This window comes from Trichoplusia ni, chromosome 28 (genome assembly GCF_003590095.1).
Source record: "Trichoplusia ni isolate ovarian cell line Hi5 chromosome 28, tn1, whole genome shotgun sequence".
In the NCBI taxonomy this organism is placed as follows: Eukaryota; Metazoa; Arthropoda; class Insecta; order Lepidoptera; family Noctuidae; genus Trichoplusia; species Trichoplusia ni.
Window position 1 is genome coordinate 2,595,859 of NC_039505.1, and position 25,048 is coordinate 2,620,906.

Consider the following 25,048-nt stretch of genomic DNA (forward strand, 5'->3'; position numbering starts at 1 on the left):
AGGGCAGACTTTTCGTGTTGCCGGAGTAGATCTCGGTGTCAGTTGTTTCTCGCATGGTCGGTTATACGTTGCTCTTTCCGCGGGTCAGCAGTTCTAGAAATCTTTAGGTTCGCGTGCCGGACGCAACAACTTCCAATATAGTTTAAGCCTCATGTAAGCGTGATCTAAACAATATTACCAATACATTAACTTAATAACAGAAGGAGTTACACGCTAACAGATTCGCGGACACAGCTCTTTTCTGCCAAAAGTCGCTATTACGCGCGAACGAAGTCGCGGGCAAAAGCTAGTACTTTAACAAATAGTTATGCGATTCGAGTTTGTTGTTAATATTATTTTAATTATAATATAACATTCGATTTATCGATCCAACTATTTTAGCTGAAGACAAACCTAGCCATTTTACTGAAACCCTGCTACCTTTTCTTTTAAGAACTTTCTCGACTAGATATACATTGGGATTTTTTGTTTTTTGAAGTTCTTGTGTATAAAATGCACCTAAAATAGGCTGACCTCTGTTAGTGTCTTCAATTAAGTAAGTTATAGGAGTTGTATCTTGTATTTTATGAATTTTAATATATTCTGTTGACCGGTTGAGGGTATAGCCTTTTTCAAATGTTCCTTTGTATTTACTGATACGTACATAATCACCTACTTTGTACTTGCTTTTTTAAATTTTTATTTTTTAGCAATTTGAAATACCTTTCTAATATCATTTTTTTTATTAATATTGTCCACATTAGCAGGGATTTCATTAATAGAGCGATGGTGAGTGTGAGTGTATTTGTAAACAACATCATTGAGGGTATTATTTACCCAATTGTAATTGCCTTTTAAACTAAATTCTTTGTAGATTTTAGATTTCAATGTTCTAATAAATCGTTCAACTATTGAAGCTTTTTTTGTTGAGAAAGTTGAATAATGGTTAATATGATACGATTTCATAAGCTTCTGAAATTTGTTATTATAAAATTCTGCTCCATTATCCGTTTGCAGATTTTTAGGAACACGCCCTTTATCTAACAAAGTTTTGAAAGAGTTACACACATCTTCTTTGGTTTTACTTCTCATAGGAAAGGCCCAAGCATATTTCGAAAATGTATCAATGACGGCAAGAATATATCTGTAACTTTTATTTGCTTTTGAAATTGATTGCATATCAATTAAGTCTGCTTGCCACAAGTCATCTATATCCTTCATGATAACATGTCTTCGTGGATAGTTCACCCTCGCATTTTTATGAATTTCGTTTACCACGTCAGCATTACTCATGTTCACAATTTAGTATACTTGTCATGAATTCAGCTATAATACTGAATCAAAAGAATGTTATTATGAGTATTTATTATTTAACTATGCCAGCTTCTTTTAATTCTTCGATAATTGATAAAATTTCATTATCATGGTTTGTATTACCGACATCTCGGGAAGCAATTAATAGTTTCAATCTGTCAACACTTCGTTAGGATCGTCCCAATATACCAAGTCAGTGTTATTTTTGTATTTCTTTAGCGTTGGTAAGCTTCTTCCAAATTTAGTGACATTATTGTTTAACGCTTCAGAAAAAATGGTTTGATTATTTCACGATATTTTACACCTTTATCGCCTCTTATTTGTCCATAAGAATTGAAATCTCTCTATGTGCATTTGATAATGCAATATCTTTATAGACAAGTTTATCTTTGCTCGATATTAGTTTCAAATCAGGTTTTCTTCGAAGTAAAGGTTCTTTTAAACCAGGGGTTAAATTGTAGCTTTTGTCTCCAATTTTAATTAAAATGACATGATCATTATTCACACTATCTATTTTAGAAAATGAAACTATTAAAATACCCATTAGTAATTTTTTGTTTGCACTCCTTATTCCAAATGGTATATTGACACCATCATAAATATCATGTATATCACGACTCTCTAATGATATTTCTAAATCATCCAACAATTCCGTCTGGGGAGACTTTTTAACGATCTGGACAGGATTTGGGTTTGGATCGTAGCATTCTTCAAACTTTGATGATGAACAAGTATTAAAATCACTCAATGCCATGTCTTCAAATTAGAGTGTGTATTTTCAACGATCAGTCAAATTTAAAAAACATATCAAAATTCTGTCTGTACCTTCCATTATTTAATGACGATTCTTTATTAATAAGTAGAAAGTTATAAGGTTTACTCCAAACAGTTTGATAAATATTTCTGAACTCTTTCCACTGTAAATCAGAACTAACATGAGCTCCTCATAAATATGCTTTAAATTTACATCATCTTGTTTGAATATAATAAGAAAATTCACATTGTAACGAAATATTGCTTTGGAATTTTAGAATAGGTTTGAGGCAAATAGAAACAATCTATTTGTTTATGCCTAACCATACAGAAATAATTGCGGATATTTATTTGATTTTCACACGCAACATCATCAAAATATAAATACAGAATTAGTTTAAGCTTCACTCGGAAAAATTACATCTTTGTCATTATTGAACTCATAACAGTTAATCTGTGGCACCCTTTTTAATACTTCGACCAAGAAACGGTATTTCGGTTGAAAAGAAGTTTTAGAGTAAAGATAAAGATTTTTGAATTTGAGCCCATTTTCATGCAGCAGTAAACTAATCATAACATTCGTTTTACCACAGTTTGATGGGCCACATATTATACAGCGAATAGTATTTGGCAGTAAGTGCTGTCTGATATGGTGAACAGAGTCACTTTATCTTATATTATTAACATTGAGAGATACGGGTTGTTTGATTAACTTCATAGTGTATATTAATCCTATTTCCGCCTAACGTACACTTATATACTCGTTACTATATGAACCTCATCATAGAACAAGCATGAACTTACAATTTGATGATAACGTTTAGGAAGTGGAGTACGTTTGAATAAAAGTCCATTTGTTTTAGGAAATATCATTTTATTATGAATGTTCATCATAGCGTATACATTCTCTCATAATAGTAGCGTAATATATTCATTTATAGTACATAATTTATTCTAAAATAATTATTTCATGCATCATTTCTATACAATAAATTAATTAAGAATAGTGGTTATCTAGATGTGGATTACATAATAATTAGTGCTCGATAAATCTAATAAAAATAATAGATACTAAACGTATACATTTATAGATTACGTATCACTGAAATAATCTAAAAACATAGAATCACAATGACCCCAGGGTAATGTGTGAATTTATTTGTAGTACTGGAATTTTATCATCATTCTATCTTAAACTTGTTTATCTACTTGTTGGGAGTATAAAACATGTTTGATTGATTTTATCATATTCATTTTTCATCTTAGAGCTTATCGGTCAGCAGAAAATTGCTGTAATCATTTTAATTTTAGATCATTTGTAATAGATTTGGAAACACCTTTAGCTTTTTTAATTTGAGTTTTGAGACTGTTTATAAAATATAATTTAGCTCGTAGACCAACAAATTCTATAATTAAATCATCACCCATCTCATGTTTCCATAATTCGGGAAATTTAGCATTAGTTTGTGGTATGTGATAACGATTATTTACTGCAAAATTACTAGTATCGAACTTGGTAAGATCATCATGCATATCTAGATAAAAATTACCTGTATATATTAAATATAACAAACTATCAGTATCAGTATAGCTTAGCTTTGCATTATTTCCATATTTTTTCTTTATAAAATCATAATGAAACTGGTATCAGTGTTGCTTAGAATATTCCAAAACTGTGAATCCGATATAAATCGGTCTATCTAAAACAACTTTTTCATGATATAATTCTACAGCTATAAAATTATCTGAAAATATTGATACACTTTTTAAGTTTGGTTTAGCTAACAATTTTTCAGCATCAAGATGTTTGTTTGTTTTATTGGTGGTATCTCTCCATTTCGTTACTAATTTAACATCAGCTTGCTTGCGCTTATTTTCAATAGTTTTTCCGAATATCGCATTATTTAATAATTTAAAAAAGTCCTTCTCAAATGCAGTTTTAGAATTTTGACGAAGTCTAGTATTAAGATTTTTGAGAAAACATTCTTGTCTCAAGCTAAGTATACAATGAATCTTTTTTAAAATCAGACTCTTTTTAAACACTCTTTTAAATGAACATAATGATGCTTATCATAATGATTCGCAATCAATTTTGCTGATTTTCCATAAGGTGGTATTAATTTTTCAACTGCAAAAGGTAAATCTTTATGTTTGTTATGTAAATAGTTCGGATAAATCAGGTCTACTTCCAAAATATAACCGTAATCATTATCATTAATTATAATTAATTAAAATAATAATTTCATCAAGAGTAAAAAAAATGATTTCTGAGATAGGAAGCTTCTTCATCATAGCATAGCCATACAGATTATTACAATCAAGGTATATTAAATAACTGCTTGGTTCTGACTAGTTAAAATGTGGTAAGTATTTATTATTTGCTTCAGCATGACGTCAAGAATACTTTGCCAGCCCACCGCGAATTCCTTTTTCTAATAACTTATACATTTGCAAGTCACATATTAACTCCAGTTCAGTGCCAGTATATAGAAGCATTGCATCCCAGCTTAAGCTCGGTGAAGATACATAATAAGCTGGATCTAACTTATAGTAATACATTACTTACAAGCTTGTTTCTTTAAATTTTTCGAATATGTCACATAGTAAAAGTACATCACATTTTATGTATAAATCTTGAATATACAGATTTATACATAAAATGTGATTTAACGATTAACCAAGAGATTTAACTTTGAAAACATTCCAGACTGTTTGAGCGTGTAAATATTCTTCATCAGTTATATGCTTACACAAACTGTTATAGAAATTATGCTTTGATGGAAGTTGCGTCTCATCAAAGGAGAACGGCAGGTTTGTATGGGCGTTTCGTGCCGCTAAAAATATTCGCGTTTTGGGATAGTTTTTGTTTTAATAGTTAGTTTATATGACAGACAAGCTTTGTTCAAATTCATTCAACGGCAACAATTTGATAATGATAAGGATAAAGGTCTGATAGGGCTTTGATTAGTTTTGAGGTAAATAAAACAATACGTTTTTTTGTTAATACAATACAATTTATTTTATCATAATCAATAAATTCTTATCATAACTTCATCTAAAAAGGAGGCAGGTCGAGTAAGACCCTCATGGCGAGCATAGCTGAGGTACCAAATAATATTCCTGACATGTGAGCAGCTTCCCACTGTTGCGAGTAACTAGCTTACTGCCTGCATGAATGGCAATCGTGGTCAGCAGGTGTTATCTGGAAATAATGAATTGATTTAGAGTGCTGTGTAATGGTAAGGACTACCTTTTAACACGTTATACCTATCGGAGTTATTCGTAAAATAATATGTCCACAGTCGAATCGTACTTACAACATCTTCACTCTCAACGGATAAAGCGTGCCTTCTTATTCGGGACAGTCGAACGTTGCAATTAACACATTGAAAACTCGACATCTTGAAGCACGTACGAAACTACTATCAGGAGATAGAATGCGGACAATCCAAAGCATCAGCAAAGAACTGACAGTAAAACATATTTTCTTAACCTGTCAATAAATAATTGCCATAGTAACAAAAAAATATTGACACGAAAATCGTTTCTATCATTAAATCGTAACGTACCTGCGTTTAGTTTACCATTTTTTTCGTTTAGTTATACAAATATTTTTATTGATATTATTCATTAATCCCAAGTTCTAAAAATAATACACTTACATAAAAATAAATGGCTCAGTTGCCTTAATAAGTGGTATAAATTCTATAACAGAACAATAATAAATGTATGCTGTACGAAATCTGCCGTTCACCTTTGGTCATTATATTCATAAAAGAATGCGATTGACAGAATTATTTGAGTGTAATGATAATTCATTGACAAAAACAGAAAATGGTGAAATTTATTTGAAAGCTGCAACGTTAAGAGGTGTCAGAACTCCTGTCGAGCCAGATGACGCTGTAAATAAGGTCTATGTCGATCAATTCATAACAAAAATAACAAAAGATTTACATAAAGCCATGATGTTAATGCAAGCTCGAATTATGGACGATGTAAGAAATACTTTAAAAGCGAAGATATATGAAGTTTCCATTCATTTAGAAGATAAGTTTTACACAAAAACAGCTGTAGATAACTTATTAGCACCTAAAAAGTCATCATAATGTCCAAACAAGAAATTGTAAATGAAATCCATAAAGCAGCGAGAAAAAATTTTAATCGACGATCTGTCATTTTAAAAGGGATTGATGATTTTTGGCAAGCCGATTTAATGGACATGCAAAATTTAAGAAAATACAACAAAGGTTACAATTACATATTATTGGTGATTGATTGTTTCTCAAAATACGTCTGGACAGAACCGCTCAAATCGAAAAATAAAATTGATGTTACTACTGCATTTGAGAACATATTCAATAAAAGTCAACGCAAACCAGTTAATTTACAAACGGATTCAGGAACAGAGTTTTATAATACATCATTCCAAATACTCATGAAAAGGTTTAATATTAACCATTACTCGACCTTTTCTACAAAGAAAGCTTCAATTGTAGAGCGTTTGATAAAAACTATTAAAAATGAATTGTATAAGTGTTTTAGTATGAACGGAAACTACAAGTGGTATGTAACGGGGTTACAAGATACGTTGAAAATGTATAACAACATAAAGCACTGTACTATTAAATGCAAACCTGTTGAAGTAAATAAATGCAATGAGTTAAACGTAAAAGACAATATAAAAAGAACACATAAGCACATATCTTTTCGTTGCGTACCAAAGTTCAAAGTTGGTGACAGTGTTCGCATTAGTAAATACAAGCATGTTTTTAAAAAGGAATATACTCCTAATTGGTCAACTGAAATATTTACCATAAAAAAGTTAACAATACCACACCCACAACGTATCACATAGAAGATCAACGAAAACAAGCTATTTTAGGAACTTTTTATGAACCGGAACTTCAAAAAACATATTTCCCAAGCGTTTATTTGATAGAAAAAGTTTTAAAAAGAAAAGGAAATAAATTGTTTGTGAAATGGTTAGGTTTAAGTAACGCAGAAAATAGTTGGATCAACAGAACTGCGATAGTGAATTGATAAAAGTAGATATCAAATCAGTCATATAAACATTATTATTTCTTACATGTCTTTCATTTTGCTTTGAACGATGCAAGGTGGTGGACTAGTTAATAGTGTGATTAATAATTTACCCTTTGAACTTCATTTGCCTGGTAACAATTATTGTGGACCAGGTACTAAACTTCAAAATCGTTTACTACGTGGAGATCGAGGCGTAAACAAGTTAGACGAAGCTTGTATGCATCACGATATTGCATATCAGAACCATACAGATTTACCTAATCGACACAAAGCCGATTTACAACTGTTAAACATGGCTAAACAAAGACTTAGGTCTAAGGATGCAGGAAAAGGGGAAAAACTTAGCTCATGGTTAGTAAGCAAAGTCATGAAAGCCAAAATAAAGTCTGGTGCAGGAATTAAAACGTTTAACAGCTTTGTGTCGAAAATAAGATAAAAATTAGAAAACTAAAACACAAGGACAGTAAGGTTCTTATAAACGCCGCTTACTTGGCTGCAAGAAAAATATTTCCTTGCGTACAGAAAGTGCGAGTTCCTCGGGTCATACCCATACAGAAAACTGGTGGAGTTCTGCCTTTGATCCCAATTTTTGCTGGTTTATCGGCATTAGGATCTTTAGCGGGTGATGCTGCTGGTATCGCAAAAACTGTTAACGATTATAGAACAGCTCAAAAAAAAATACAAGAAACTGAACGACACAATAAAACTATGGAAGCATTAGCTATAGGAAAAGGGTTGTACATTAAACCACATAAAAATGGTACAGGTTTGTTTATAAATTCATCAAAAAACTGATAAGAGAGCTACCTAATCGTCCATTAACTGATATTGATATCAAAAAGCACGCACGCGACTTGCCATACTTTCGAGGAGTTTACATGAAAGATCAGCTACCGAGAAAACCAAAACAGGTTGAATGTGCTATTGTGAATTTGGACAATTCAAAAAATGAAGGAACGCATTGGGTAGCTTATGTTAAATTTAATAATTATTGTGAATATTTTGACAGCTTTGGTGATTTAAAACCGCCTCTCGAATTGATACGGTACTTAAAAAACTATAATATTTTTTACAACTACACAAGATACCAAAAATTCAATTCTGTGAATTGTGGACACTTATGTTTAGAATATCTAAGGAATTTTTGGAAAAATAAACGTGTATAAATTAATATGTTATTCTTTCATTTTTATCATTCTCAAGATGTCCCTCACTTTGTCAATAACTGGAAACGCATCAGATTTGTCTACATACTATCTAAACACATCTATATCTATACTAATATATAAAGCTGAAGAGTTTGTTTGTTTGTTTGTTTGAACGCGCTAATCTCAGGAACTACTGGTCCAAATTGAAAAAATATTTTTGTGTTGAATAGACCATTCATCAAGGAAGGCTTTAGGCTATAAACCATCACGCTGCGACTAATAGGAGCGAAGATACAATGGAAAATGTAAAAAAAACAGGGCAGGTATGAATCATAACTTATATCTTCTACCCACGGGGACGAAGTCGCGGGCAACAGCTATATTTAATATACCGTTAATTAAAAATACAAATCTATACTTACTAATATATAAAGCTGAAAAGTTTGTTTGTTTGTTTGTTTGAACGCACTAATCTCAGGAACTACTGGTCCAAATTGAAAAAATATTTTGTGTTGAATAGACCATTCATCAAGGAAGGCTTTAGGCTATAAACCATCACGCTGCGACTAATAGGAGCGAAGATACAATGGAAAATGTAAAAAAAAACAGGGCAGGTATGAATCATAACTTATATCTTCTACCCACGGGGACGAAGTCGCGGGCAACAGCTATATTTAATATACCGTTAATTAAAAATACAAAATGCCACCTAAAAAACGACCATCTTTATCTCGAAATTCGAGACATGCTAAGAGGATGAGAAATGCGCGTTCTCAAGAATCAGCAGAGGAAAGAGCACATCGATTAAACTCTATGAGAGTTAGTGCCTCAACTTCTCAGCCAATGCAAGCTCTCCAGAGAGAGAGATGCGATTAGCAGCTGACAGAGCGAGACGAGCTACATCACGTGCGTCTCAAAGCTTTTCTCAACGAGAACTTAGGCTTACTATTGACCGAGAACAACATGTGTTATCCCGAGAAGCTGAAACTGCTTCACAACAAGAACTACGGCCCTCAGCTGACCGAGAACGTCATACATTGTCTCGTGAGTCAGAAACCTTCACTGAAAGGGAACTACGGCTTACAGCTGATCGCGAACATCATATTTTATCTCGAGAATTGACAAATGATAGGGTGCACCATAATGTTATTCGATCTCTTGAAGATGAACATGAGCATGTACAACGAATAGAGTCGGTACGTGAACATTACAATTCTTTGAGACAAGATCGATTAATAAGTTTGTCTAATGAAAGATTAAGAATCGAAAATATTCGGTCTCTTGAAACGGACGAACAGCGGGAGGCCCGTCTTGCCTCAGACAGATTTCGACATAGTCTTAATAACTTAGATTTACACATAGATGATCAATCTAGAATTTCGGTGGCGTGGTCCGACAAATATAAAAGTGGGTTTGCTTATAACCTCGCAATTGATTACAGATCATCTTCTTTAATGGGCAATAGTATGTGTTCTTTGTAATGCTTCAAAGTGGAGTAAGGAGTCGGCTGGTTTCTGTTGTTCTGGAGGCAAAATAAATTTGCCTTCTTTCGCAGACCCGCCGGAACCATTGAAATCACTACTTTTAGGGGAACATGAGCAATCTAAACAGTTCTTAGACAATATTCGCATCTATAATAGTGCGTTTCAAATGACATCCTTTGGTGCTCAACAAATCTCAAAAGGTCCTTTCATGCCTACTTTTAAGGTACAAGGTCAGGTTAACCATTTGATAGGATCCCTTTTGCCTGAAGACCAACCTAAGTTTCTTCAAATATATTTCGTATCCGACTACAACGAACAGTCGAATATAAGAAATCAATATTTCCCGAATTTAAATACTGAACTAATTTCACAACTTCAAGACATGTTGCATCAGGTTAATTCATATGTATGCAGTTTCAAATCGGCACTAGAAGCTCTTCCTCGATATGATGATAGCAATTATAAAATTGTTATAAATGCCGAAAGGCGTCCAACTCAGGAACATCCTAGGCGTTATAATGCTCCATCCACAAATGAAGTTGCTGTGGTATTGGTCGACCAAGAACGTGATAGGCGTGATATTGTTATCCGGTCCAGAGACAATCGTTTGCAACGTATATACGAAACCCACAGGGCTTATGACAGTTTGCAATATCCTTTGATATGCTGTCGAGGGGAAGATGGTTATAATTTGTTTTATACCAAACTGATCCGCATACAGGTGCACCTAATTATAATAAAAAGATTTCATGCCTTCAATTTTATTGTTACCACTTGCAAGTGAGACGGAATAGGTTGGTATACATTCAACGTTTTCGTGGCTTATTCAATCAGTTTATTGTTGACATGTACGCAAAAATTGAAACCAAAAGGTTAGTTTACTTACGATCTAATCAAAGGCAGCTACGCGCTGAAGAATACGTACACCTTCGCGACGCCATGCAGCAAGATAATGATACGGTGAATATGGGCCGTTTAGTTATTTTACCCTCTTTTTTTACTGATGGTCCACGGTACATGCACGAACGTACTCAAGATGCTTTTTGTTACGTAAGAAAATATGGACGTCCCGACTTATTTATTACAGTAACTACCAATCCTAAGTGGGATGAAATCACTCGGGAGCTTCTTGAGGGTCAAGCACCGCATGAACGCCATGATATCATCGCAAGAGTTTTTCATTTAAAATTAAAATTAATGATAGATCTACTTACCAAAGATAACATTTTTGGAGAAGTATTGTGTTATATGTATTGTGTTGAATGGCAAAAACGCGGCTTACCTCACGCACATATCCTGCTATGGTTAAAAGATGAGGTTCGACCTAATGATGTAGATAGTTTAATCAGTGCTGAAATTCCAAGTCCGATTGCAGATCGCGTGCTATACGACATTGTTAAAACCCATATGATACATGGTCCATGTGGTGCATTTAACGGAAATTCTCCTTGCATGCAAGACGGTCGTTGCACTAAAAGATATCCAAAATGCTTAGTGGATGAAACTGTAACAGGACATGATGGATACCCATTATATCGTCGTCGTTCAAGAGACAATGGTGGTTTTACTGTTGGAAAACGAGTGTCTAGACAACAGGTAACTTTAGATAATAGGTGAGTCGTTCCGTATTCGCCTGTGTTGTCTAGAACATTTCAAACTCACATACATGTTGAAATGTGTAATAGTGTAGAGTCAATAAAATATATTTGTAAGTACATTAATAAGGGCAGTGACCAAGCTAGATTTGCGTTGAGAAATGAACATAATGAAATTACTGACTTCAGTCAGGCAGATATATTAGTTCTTCAGAAGCTGTGTGGCGGATCTTAAGTATCAACATTCACGAAAGATATCCACCTGTGACTTATCTAGATGTTCATCTTGAAGGCGGTCAACTTATATATTGCAACGCCGAAAATGTTACAGAACGATTAGAGAACCCTAGACAAACAACTTTATTAGCATTCTTTCGACTTTGCCAAACTGATGATTTTGCAAAATCTCTTTTGTATGAGGAAGTTCCATCGTATTATACCTACAATATGCAACGAGGTGTCTTTAATCGGAGACGCCGTGGCAGGCCTGTAGGTGGCGAGTCAGGTATTTTCAAAGAACATGTTCTTGGTAGAGTGTATACCGTTCATCCTAATAACGCTGAGTGTTTCTCTTTGCGATTATTATTACACACAGTGCGAGGACCAACCTCATTTATAGATTTTAGAAAAGCTTGCCAAGCGCGTCATTTGCTTGAAAATGATCAGCATTGGGATGACACTTTAGCAGAATCCTGTATTAGTGATAATCCACGACGGTTATCCATTTATTTGTAACATAACTAAAATTTTGTAATTTGTCAGATGCTATACAATTATGGGAAAAATATAAAGAAAAACTTGCAGAAGACTTTCTTAGGAATATATCTCACAATGATGAAGGCACAACTAATGATAATGTCCGTGATCTTGCTATAAATCAGTGTTTATTGGCTCTTCAGGATGACTTAACAGCAGTAGGCGGTAAATTACTATATGAATATGGTTTGCCAACACCAACCTCAGTCGGAGAGGTTACTAAAAGGGAATATTCCGCAGAGATTGGTTACAACCCAATCGAACTGCGGACGACATTAGAAAGTGGTGTCCCAATGATGACTGCAGAACAACGTTCAGACTATGATCGCGTGTGCGAGAGTGTTCAAAATAATTTGGGAACAATATGGTTTAAGATGCACCTGGAGGAACTGGGAAAACCTTTTTGACTAAATTAATATAAGCTTCCGTTCGAAACCAGGGTAAAATTGCTCTTGCCGTGGCTTCATCAGGGATAGCTGCAACATTGCTACCAGGAGGTAAAACTGCTCACACTATGTTTAAAATACCAATTGATTTAGATCGCACGGAAAGTCCAACCTGTAGTATTTCAAGAAATAGCGACAAAGCTAAGGTATTACGCGAGTGTAATTTAATCATATGGGATGAGTGTACGATGGCCCATCGAAAAGGAGTAGAATGGTCGATGAACAAGAAGCCACTAATTACCTACCCGATAGAATTCTTAAATTCTTTAAATATGCCCGGACTTCCTTCTCATGAAATTTGTTTAAAAATTGGCATTCCGATTATTCTACTCCGAAATTTAAGACCACCACAACTTTGCAATGGAACTCGACTGAAAGTAACCCAGTTGCAACAAAATATAATCAAGGCTCAAATTTTAACAGGTTGCGGTGAAGGAGAAACCGTCTATATCCCCAGAATACCCATTATACCAAATAATTTTACGTTCGTTACGTTTTAATAAAGCTCAAGGGCAGACTTTTCGTGTTGCCGGAGTAGATCTCGGTGTCAGTTGTTTCTCGCATGGTCGGTTATACGTTGCTCTTTCCCGGGTTAGCAGTTCTAGAAATCTTTATGTTCACGTGCCGGACGCAACAACTTCCAATATAGTTTAAGCCTCATGTAAACGTGATCTAAACAATATTACCAATACATTAACTTAATAACAGAAGGAGTTACACGCTAACAGATTCGCGGACACAGCTATCTTTTCTGCCGAAAGTCGCTATTACACGCGAACGAAGTCGCGGGCAAAAGCTTGTATTAAATATATCTCTTGCCCGCGACTTCGTCCCCGTGGGTAGAAGATATAAGTTATGATTCATACCTGCCTTGTTTTTTTTACATTTTCCATTGTATCTTCGCTCCTATTAGTTGCAGCGTGATGGTTTATAGCCTAAAGCCTTCCTTGATGAATGGTCTATTCAACACAAAAATATTTTTTCAATTTGGACCAGTAGGTCCTGAGATTAGCGCGTTCAAACAAACAAACAAACAAACTCTTCAGCTTTATATATTAGTATAGATATCTCTTTCTGTAATCTTTACAAAATCCATTTCTTCAACTGAATCCCATTTATTTTCTTCTTCTTCAATCCATTCTGCTGCGTCATTATGTACTACTTGTTTCTCCTATATCCCAGACCAAAATCTTTCGAGTTCCTCTTTACTGGGTATTTCAACACTATTATAGACGTACAAATATACGACGTACGCGTACAAAATTTTGTACAATAGTTTCGTTCGTAGTCGAATAGAATTCGCTTGTGCTGTGTGGAAACCGAACTTTAAGGTACATACATACAGAATTGAGAATATTCAAAAAAAAATTTTAAAGGCCCTCGATTTTAGGATGGGTTTTAACCATTCTAACTATGAACATTCACTAAAATATCATAATTTCAAATCTCTGGAAGTGCGTCGAGATTGCATGGACGTGGTCTTATTATACAAAATAATCAATAACGTTTTGGACGTCCCCTTGCTTCTGCATAACATATCACTTAGAGTGCCCCAAAGACATGAGCGTAGATGTCGTAAAAAAGAATTATTCTGTATCCCCAAATGTAAAACATCCTACTGTAAAAACATGTTCATAAGGCGTGCATGTAAATTTTATAATGTTAGTGATAGACTGTCAGATATTGATATTTTCTGTTGTACATTAAATTCTATAAAAAAAGCTTTCGACTGATAAATGTAAAGGATGATGATGATGACATGGTTAAACTAATTAATGGTTTGATCATGTTATCATCATCTTCTCCGGTACTTCTTGGATACTTCTATAATTTTTGTTGGTCTTGTAATAACTTTAAGCTGTTCTTGCTAAGATATAGGTATTGTAACTTTAAGGAAACTATAGGTCTGTTTATGTTAATGTGTAACTTTATTATATGGTAACTGTGTGACCGTTTGTTTTCTGATAAATAAATAAAATAAATAAATAAAATAAATTATCTACTATGGAACCTGAGGATTGTGGTTTAGTTAAATTCCTATAAAACATTTTTTCATTAGTACTGAATAAAATGTTATCATTCTTACGTTGTTCTGCTTTTTTATATCTACGGAGCCTATGAACTTTAAGTGCTAGCTTTTGTTTTAAAGTATCTAAGAATTCTTCTGGCTTTTTATTACTACTTTCATGTCTCGTATGTATTAATCTATTTTTTATTATTGCTTCAACTCTTTTAAGTACTCCATTAGATCTATTGTTATTTATATATTGCGTAAGTATACCACAATCTGGTCTAAGTTTTTCGACATCTTTCTCTAGTCTAATTTGCCAAGAAGGTTTATTATAAAATTTTGGTGTATTATTCCCTACATATTCATCTACTTTATAGTTTAACTCTTTAGGTATAACAAGCGCTGTACAGTACATGAGTGTGTGCAAGTCTAGTAATTGTGTATGTTCTGAAATAAATTTAAACAATATTTTATCATTAAATGCTAATATCAATTGCGAGAGCTTAGGGCTGTATTTAAGTTTGGGCATCATTGGTCGCGCCGTTGGATCCATCCCAGAGTAGAGTACTAGTGCGGTTTTATATTTCTCTAGTAATTCTTCGATGCTTATGTCTGACAATGAGTCCGGCTCGACCAAGACATCATTTTCTATTATTAAAATTAAGGATTCTGAGCTTCTACAGATACACTATCGCGAACATAATTAACCGGTGTATGAGTACTTTGTGTATTTCAAAGAGCTACTTGATTATGACTTGAGTTTGGCATATGAGAATTAGCTTCATGAGCGTGGTCTCCTGAAGGGAGGTTTAGTTCTGTATTTTCTAATTGTAACCGTACTTCTTCCTTTATTTGCTCTAACTCTTCTTGAGATAACAATTTATTTCGGGTAATAGTTCATCTTTGATCAGATACCCTCTGTTCGGAGACAACAATATCTGGATATTTACGTAAGAAATTTTCATGTAGCAATTTTCTGTATATGGTCATATCGGTCTCTAATTTAGTAATATAGTAGTATGTACGCATGATAAATAGGTTTACTTCTTTACTCCATTTCATGCGTACTCTTGGTTTACCTGCCTTGGTGGACGCAGGCAAGAAGGTATTCACCTCCCGCGCAACATCCAGGGCCGGTGACGGTGAGGTTTCTGTATAACTAATAGTTAAAAGTGATGTTGATAAAGAGGGTCTGTAAGATAGGGTTCTATTGGGCTATTAGTCCTGTCTGTCAGTCGGTCAATTTCGTCGGAGGGTTCGGCTGTCGTATCCTTATCGATGAGAGCCCGCCTGCTCAACTCCTCACCACTGACAGCTCGCATGCTGAGACACCCAGCGCCAGCTTCAGGTGTGCCCCGGCGATCGCCCCCGGGCAGCGGTCCTATACGTTTACTTTTAGATCGTGTCTCCATATTGAATGGGTTACCATAGCCACGTTAGCCACGACAGTAATTTCTCATTCCCGTGTTCGCCCCCCACGTGATTAGATGTTCAATCAGGACGTGTGGCTGGATTTAAGGGGGCTTATTATTATTATTATTGTAACACTTGCTATAGTTACAATTTTTGTTTATTACTCGCTAAAACCGCCCGACCGCTACATATCGAACCATTACGCCCTTTTACGTAGTAAGGTCCAAAAGTTTCCGGCCTGAACTATAAAATGAAGGATAAATCTCAAACAATGTTTATTATTTTTCAATATAGTCCCCCATAATTTCAATACACTTTTCGCATTGCTTAATTAACATTTCGATTCCTTTAACAAAATAGTCTGAAGTGTTATCTTCAAAATGTGCCAAAACCGCGGGCTTCACCTCTTCATCCGTGTTAAACTTTTTTCTAACTTTTTCCTCGCAAGTCGCATTTTAATTTTGAAAATAAATAATAATCGCTTGGGGCCAAGTCGGAACTATAGGGTGGATGGTCGAGCTCAGTGAAACCTCATCCTTTGATGGCAGCCTTGAAAACACCCGATGTGTAGACCAGCGGCTTTGTCATGAAGTAGCAGCACTCCTCGTGACAGTTTGCCTCGATGTTCTTTTTTAATAGCATCTCGCAATTGATGTAGTAAGAAAGCGTAGCACTCACCCCTTACAGTTGTGTTGCGTTCTTTATAATCCGCTAGTAAAATTCCTTCGGAATCCCAAAATATTATGGCCATGATCTTTTATTTTTTATTCCTTTTTAGACAAAGGATCATGATAAAGAACCATAGTTTCATCGCCTGTTACAATTGAATCCAAAACATCTTTCTGTCGGCCATCACACATGGATAAAAATGAAACTGCAGACTTCATTGAGCGGCGGTGTTTGATGTCAGCTATGTGTTCTTTAACGAAGTCTGCAGTCGCCGAACATGCTGAAGGTTCCAGCCATTATATTAGATTTGACCAACCACAGATCCTCGCTAAAGAATCCAAATTCCTACCTAGGATGTTTCGCGAGGCTATTGAGATTAAAAAACACCCTAATTTCAATAGAGAAGATGGCTGGAAGATATCACCTACTTGGGATCCAATAATAAATAAACTCAAGGCCAAACCCAAGAGCAGCGCTGCAATACATCAAGACACAGTGAGCTCATACTGCGTAGGTCGGACCACAAATAATTAATTAAAATATGAAGGTAGAACGAGCAACATCTTCTGTCAAGACGAACGCCATCTCAGTCTGCCCGTGACCATGATACCTGCAAAGGTTTCGAAACGTCGGGAACTAAAATCTAAAATTAAACCGCGAAAAAATCCGTAAAAGTAGTTTCATTTCAATGTCTAACATTCGCGTAAACCTAAGAAACCAGACAGAGATACTTTCGCATTTATAATATTAAGTATGGATTAAGATATTGCGGACATGCATATAGAAATAAAACGCATATAATATATAATGTTTAAACTTCTAAATATATAAAACTCAAAGGTGACTAACTGATGCAACAACGCACTGCCGAAACCACTGGACGGATCGGACTCAAATTCGGCATGCAATATGTTAAGAGATCTATTGAGGGAGTAAGAGAGTTATGTCGAACGGCGGACGTGGTAGCCCTTCAAAAAACTTGGTTGTTGCCACACGATTTACCGTTACTCAATACGGTTGACGACAGTTTCGGATGCACCGGGACGTCGGCTGTGGACACATCGGCCGGCCCTTTAAGCGGAAGGCCATACGGTGGCGTTGCGTTATTGTGGCGTAAAAGTGCGTTTGAAACAGTGCTGCCAATTGAGTGTAATAAAGAGCGAGTGTGCGCGGTCAATATAACCGTAAGTACTAGATCTGTAGTGGTTATAAGTGTCTTTATGCCTACTAACTCGAATGATAATCTCCCGGAATTTACAGCCTGTCTTGTTACTAATCGAGCGATAATCAAAGTAGAGGAGAATAAAGGAGTTGAGGCTTTTTATATCACGGGAGACTATAATGCACATCCAAATGAGTTTTTCTATAATGAATTGATACAGTTTTGTACTGAGCAAAGATGGGTATGTGTAGATATGAATATGTGTGACAGTAATACGTATACTTTTACTAGTGAGTCACACGGCTGTAATAGATGGTTGGACTACTGCGTCGTTACTGAATCTGCGCGGCAATCAGTCGGTAGTTTTGCGGTACTTTATGACGTGTTTTGGTCCGACCACTTTCCGGTTGAAATTAAATGTATACTAAAATACAAAGTACTGATAATTTTGTTAATCGAGTTATGTGGGGTGAGAGGACGCCAGAACAAATTAATGAATACCACGATCTCTGTCACTCTAAACTAAAATTTATAGATACACCGTTAGAACTGAGTAAATGTTGTGATAGATTTTGTAATCAGAGAGAACATTATTTAGTTCTTGATAAATTGTATTTGAACATTGTAAATGTGATGGCGTCGTCTGCCGCACAGACTTATAAGACAAAGTGTTGTAGAAAGGGTGGCTATGTCACGGGGTGGAACAAGTATGTCGCTGGCGCTCATCGTGAGGCACAGCTTAGATTTCAAACTTGGACATTAGCCCAAATAGTGGTCCTATATTTTCTGATATGGTGGAGACGAGAAACTCAAATGGTGTCAAAATAGGCAGGAGCAGCTTAAAATGGATCTTCTCGCTTCCAATCATTCTATTAAAAACTTTAAGCAATTTTGGAAAGATACAAACAAGATGAATGTGAGGCCGAGTCTCCCGGTAAGTGTAGGTGGTATTACTGACCACAAGAATATTGCTGATGCTTTTAAGGACCATTTTGACCACATAGACGGTACATGTGTCAATAATATAAGTTATGCAGACGACATGGTGTTGCTCAGTCCATCGATGAGTGGGTTGAGGGAATTGCTGTCGATCTGTGAGTCAGTCATATGCGGAGGTGCACGGCCTTAAACACAAATCAAAGAAGAGCGAGGTCTTAGTGTTTAAAGCACCTAAACAACAGACCCGCCATGTACCTCCGGTATATATCTTAATGGCTTAGAGCTTAAAATTGTTGATAGTTTTAAGTATCTGGGCCATGTTGTCACCAGTGACCTTCGGGATGACGGCAACATAGAGCGCGAGCGTAGGGCTTTAGCGGCTCGGGGCAATATGCTCGCCCGTAGGTTCGCTTGCTGCACGACAGACGTCAAGGTGAGCTTATTTAAGGCGTTCTGTCAGTCTTTCTACTCGAGCGGCCTATGGGTGTCATATACGGGCCGAGCTTATAATGTCCTGCGCGTACAAAACAACAACGCTTTCAGGATGTTGTTGCGATTGTCGCGGGGCGTTGTAGTGCATCGGAAATGTTTGCAGCAGCCCACACGGATGGCGGCTTCCTTACTGCAACGCTTGCGCAGCACTCGTAACAGCATCCTGAAAATGATTGCTAACAGGCCGGATTGTCCCATCCAAAGGCACTGGGTGGAATTAGCTATAGGATTATGTAATTAAGTACTAATAACACTAACATCGCATATAAGCATTTTCTGTTACTAACTCACTAACAACGTATGGACTACTGTTGAGTCTGAAATAAAGAAATTTTATTTATTATTTATTTTATGTTGTAGGCATCCGCTAAAAAAGGATTTTGGTAAAATCTACCTCTAAGGGGATAAACTAGGGGATGAAACTTTGTATGAAACTTTGTCAATTTTAAACCGATCGTGCCTTAAGATATAATTTTGATAAATTCCACCCCGAAGAGGATAAAAAAGGGTCTGAAAGTTTGTGTAAATCTTCATAGATTTTTGACTGATTGAACTAAAATTAATAAATAAAGATTGGGGGTATTTAATTCATCCGATTAAATCGCCGCCCCCTCCGAATAATATCGTAATCGAAAGATCAAAATTTTATAGGAAAAATAAAATACGGTCTGTAGCTCATTTTACCAGGTATACATAGTAACAAGATTTATGTATCAAAAGACGGCTGTTTTTTTCTTCTACAATGTAATAAAAATAATAAAAAATATGTTTATCCTAGATTGAAGTTAAAGACGAAAATGTATATTACCAAAACTTTTAATAGAATCTCCATTCGTAAAGCTACAGCACGATTTTATTTGAGTAAATTCACGACAGTGACCTACACAGTAATAATTCAATGCGATCTTATTACTGAGTAACAGTAATGTTAACTAAGTCAGTAACAATTTGTAACCATACTATTCATTGATTATACAAAGTGAGCTAATATTGTATAATTTATTAACGGTATTATTCCGTGGCTAATAAAAGCGGTCTAATTATTGTAAAAGTAAAATACTGGGTCGTCTAAATTGCAAAATAAAAAATAATAATTAATCAAAGCCATAGTAATTAATATAATATTAATATTAGTCCATACTAATATTATAAAGGCGAAAGTATCTCTGTCTGTCTGTCTCGCTTTCGCGCCAAAACTACTGAATCGATTGGAATGAAATTTGGTACATAGATTTTTTAGAGCCTGGGGAAGGACATAGGCTACTTTTCAACTGGAAAAAGGGTTGTACCTAAGTAAGGTAAAGTAGTAAGGTCAAAAAGTTTCTGGCCTACCCGCATTGGATTAATCAAAGATATTAAACTTGACATTGAATATCTTGACTTTTATCGACATACCCACGGTTAAAAGTATTCGTATATTTCATTTATATACAAAGTTATTACCTTCTAAAGTTAGAAAGTCGACAGAAAATTCGAAATGGATAAGATTGAGTATCGAGCCGTGATTAAATTTTTGACTAAAGAGGAGAAGACGCCGGCCGAAATCAAACAACGTTTGAATGCTGTATACGACAATCCTCCCCGTCTACTATACTACCATAAAAGAATGGGTGAAACAGTTTCGTTTCGGAAGACAATCAATTGAAGATGAAGCCCGCCCAGGACGTCCGTCCGAAGCCATTATTGATGAAAACATTCAATTTTTTCGAAGAGACAGTACTGAAAGACAAAAGAATTAGCAGCTATGACGGGACTTTCGAAAACAATTGTGCTTATAATAATAATAATAATAAATCATTTTATTATCAGGCTACTAAGGCCCATAGACATATACCTTACAGACTAACATAGATATTTATACAATAGTTGTTAGTATATATAGCTTACATTAAGTTAGTAAGCTTCCTTATACTACGTCTTAGTGCGTTCTGGTGGAACTTGTCCGCGGAAGCGACGGAACACCACGTTCTGAGGCCAGAAGTCTTCATTTAAGACGAGATGCAGGAAGCAATTCGGTACTCGCACCATAAACGCCTTAAAGTTGACGTTGCGGTTCGACTCCAGCTCCTGCACCCTCAGCGTGTATTTCAACTTCTGGCGCACATACTCGACGATACTCTCTCGCTTCACAGAGTAATGTAGGCGGGAGATGTATACCGGCGTGTTCGGCTGCGCGGCACGCACTAGTTGTTCGGGCTTTGTTGGAGCCTTGCCGCAGCGGTTCTTTGTAGGTTTGGGACGACGCTTCTTCCTCTGCACCAGCTCAAAACCGTCTTCATCCCGTCTCGGCAGCAGCACACTCGGTGCGGCGGGCAGCGGGGCGGGGCACGGAGCAGGCGCAACTCGTGCAGGAACACGCGCGGGCGCCGGCGCGGGCGCGCGGGGTAAGGTCACGCAGCTCGGTGTTCGACCAGCGGCGTCAGCATAAACGCGCCGAGGCGTCGACGCGGATACTTCTTTCGCAATCGGGGCATTGCACTCTCCTACAACTGCAGACGCATCGAAATCAGCCGATGCAAAACTGCAGACGGAAAGGTTTTGCGCCCCGCGACGTGTGTTCACCTTAGAGGCCTCGTCAGGTGACCTACTTACAGACATAGTGTTACGCAATAACACTACTTCCGCGCGCAGCTCCCGAATGGTCTTTTCCGAGACCTCTAGTTTGGACTGCACTTCTGACAGGCTCGTCTTCAGGAAGATGATGTCTTTTAGGAGCCTCGTGACGTCAACGTGGTCGAACGTGACGGGGGGCAGCTTGTGCAGATCCTTCGCCACGAAAGTCGGAACGTTAGAATCCTACATGAGCATTTGGGTATGACAAAACTTATTTCCGCTGTTCAGAAGCAAGAACGTGTAAGGTGCTGGGCTCAATTTTTATCCCTGTGTGAAGGCCGACAGAAAGATGTTTTGGATTCAATTGTACCAGGAGATGAAACTATCGTTCTTTATCATAATCCTTTGTCTAAAAAGGAATCGTTGGAGTGGCGTCGTCCCAACTCACCGCGGCCCAAAAAAGCCAAGGTATCTCAGTCGCAAAAACAGATCATGGCCACAATATTTTGGGATTCCGAAGGAATTTTACTGGCGGATTTTAAAGAATGCAACACAACTGTAACGGGTGAGTACTATACTTCCTTACTACATCAATTGCGAGACAGAGAAAAAAAAACGTCGAGGGAAACTGTCGCGAGGAGTGTTGCTGCTTCATGACAAAGCGCCGGTCCACACATCGGGTGTTTTCAAGACTGCCATCAAAGAATGAGGTTTCACGGAGCTCAACCATCCACCCTATAGTCCCGACTTGGCCCCAAGCGATTATTATTTATTTTTAAAATTGAAATCCAACTTGCGAGGAAAAAGTTAGAAAAAAGTTAAACACGGATGAAGAGGTGAAGCCCGCGGTTTTGGCACAATTTTGAAGATCAAACTTCAGACTATTTTTTTTAAAGGGATCGAAATGTTAATTAAGCAATGTTGTTGCGAAAAATAATAAAAGTTTTTTGAGATTTATCCTTCATTTTTAGTTCAGGCCGGAAACTTTTGGACCTCACTACGTAAAAGGGCGTAATGGTTCGATATGTACCGGCGGGCGGTTTTAGCGAGTAATTAACAAAAATTGTAGCCATAGCAACTGTCAGAATGCCGTTGTTATTGTCATTACATTTCGAAGTTACAACTAAAATAATTTGTGGAGTAGATTATTATCTATATTAATAATTTCGATCAAAACCTTATATGAATAACAAAACATAAAAATGAAACTACTTTTACGGATTTTATCGCGGTTTAATGTTTGATTTTAGTTCCCGACGTTTCGACACCTTTGCAGGTATCATGGTCACGGGCAGACTGAGATGGTGTTCGTCTTGACAGAAGATGTTGCTCGTTCTACCTTCATATTTTAATTAATTATTTATGGTCCGACCTACGCTGTATGAGCAATTGTAACAGGAGATGAAAGTATGGTTCTTAATCATGATACTTTGTTTAAAAAGGAATCGATGGAGTGGCGTTGTTTAGTCACAAGATTTGGAGCTTCTTAAGTAAAACTCAGAATATCTTGGTATTATGTATAATTAAGAATTTTAACAAATTACAAGCAGCAGAGCTGTATTAGTTGCAATCGTATATTTTTTTAGAGAACACAGATAGCAACATTTATCAAAAAGTAAAATGTAAGAGAATCGAAATGTTTGTAGTCGTTTTGCTAACAAAAAAGTTCTAGGCGTAGACATATCCTCCCCCGTTGAAGGTCTAGGCTTCAACCTTGAAATCAGAAGATAGTCAGTCAGAAGTAGGTAGAGGAAACAGTCGAATGAGAGAGCGTCGCACGCGGCCCCTTGAAGTGCGGAGAGCCACCACACGCGGAATGTCGTCTGGTCCATGGAACAGTTGTACCACACGCCCGAGACGCCAGCTTAAGGGTGGCACGTTTTCTTCATGCAGAAGAACAAGATCACCAATGTATAGCCTTGTGGTGTTGGACTTCCATTTAGTGCGTAGTTGAAGTTCGGATATATATTCTCGCCTCCATCGGTTCCAAAAATCCCGTCTTATTTGCTCAAGGCGGGCGTAACGTTGTAGATGAGTAGCCTTGCAGTCGTCGTGTGCTGGAGTTGGCAGAGCATTGAGTGGTCTGCCAATCAGGAAATGCCCTGGGGATTAGGAAAGGAAATCAATCGTCAGGGGATGACGACATTGGGCACAAGGGACGGCTATTTAACACTGCCTCTACTTGTGCGAACAAAGTACAAAGTTCCTCGAATGTGAGATGAGTATTTCCACTTACTCTTTTTATTTGGTATTTAGCAGCCTTGACACCAGCCTCCCAGACTCCACCAAAATGAGGACTGTAAGCTGGTATAAACGAAAACTTTATCCCTTCTCCAGTCGCGAACTCAGACAGAGATTGAAAGTTATTAAAGGATGTAACGGTTTACTCACACGTATTTATCGGGGTAGCCCGACTAGTTTCGGACCCAACCGGAGTCCGTAATCATGAGCAGACGCGGCGGGATCGCGAGTCCAACTGACGTCAGCGGCCGCGCAACTCGCTGCGTAGCGCCGCGCTCGCGCCGTTCACGGCGGAGGGGTCGGCGACGCCGGTGTCGCGGGTGGGGGGTTCGCCGTCGTCATCGTCATCATCCGTGCTCCCGTACTGGCTGAGTCGGTGCATACCGTGCTGACCGCGTCGCACTCCAGACTTAGCGTCGTTTGAAATGACGCAGCATTCAGTGCTGGTTTCCACGCTGGTGGCAGTGTCCATCCACAATCTCTGTTAAAATTCGAGTGACGGCTGATTTCTATAGCCTCTCGTACTTTCCGCGGCACGAAGTATTTTTCCCTCGCTAGTACGGAGGCTTTGTCGAATCATATGTAGTGAGCCGTCCCCGCATTACAGACGTGTTCAGCCACTGCCGACTTCTCGGTGTCCATACTCTTCGTGCTGCGTATGTGTTCGCCAAGTCTGGTTGCTACATTGCGCCGGGCTTCTCGAATGTAGCTCAGGCCGCAGTCGCACGGTATTTTGTATACTCCCGGAACGCCCAAAGGATCCTTGTCCTTGGGAGTGCGGACCATCTGTCGCAGTTGTCCTGGCGGTCGATAGATCGTCTTGATGCTATATCTTCGGCGTAGCAAGCGACCTATGTTGTCAGTGACTCATTGTACGTATGGTAAGTACGCAGGAGTGCGTTGAGCCTCCGCCGGACGCTTGCGAACTTTGCCCGCAATTCCCAGAAGACGTCTGCACTGGCGCCACTGATAACCGTTGCGCTCTAATACGTCACGCACATGCCCTAGTTCCGCATCAACGTATTTGTGGTCGCATAGAGCAAGTGCTCG

The 25,048-nt window shown here is 37.3% G+C and overlaps 1 protein-coding gene across 1 annotated transcript; it reads right to left on the reverse strand.

Annotated features, from left to right (window-relative positions):
* Positions 1–21,115: 21,115 nt before the first annotated feature.
* LOC113506042 lies at positions 21,116–24,784 on the reverse strand. Its single transcript, XM_026888903.1, has 2 exons — positions 24,608–24,784; positions 21,116–22,000 (listed from the first exon to the last, which is right to left on the reverse strand). The coding sequence occupies exons 1-2, from the start codon at positions 24,782–24,784 to the stop codon at positions 21,116–21,118; spliced, it is 1,062 nt and encodes a 353-aa protein (XP_026744704.1).
* Between the last annotated feature and the right edge of the window lie 264 nt (positions 24,785–25,048).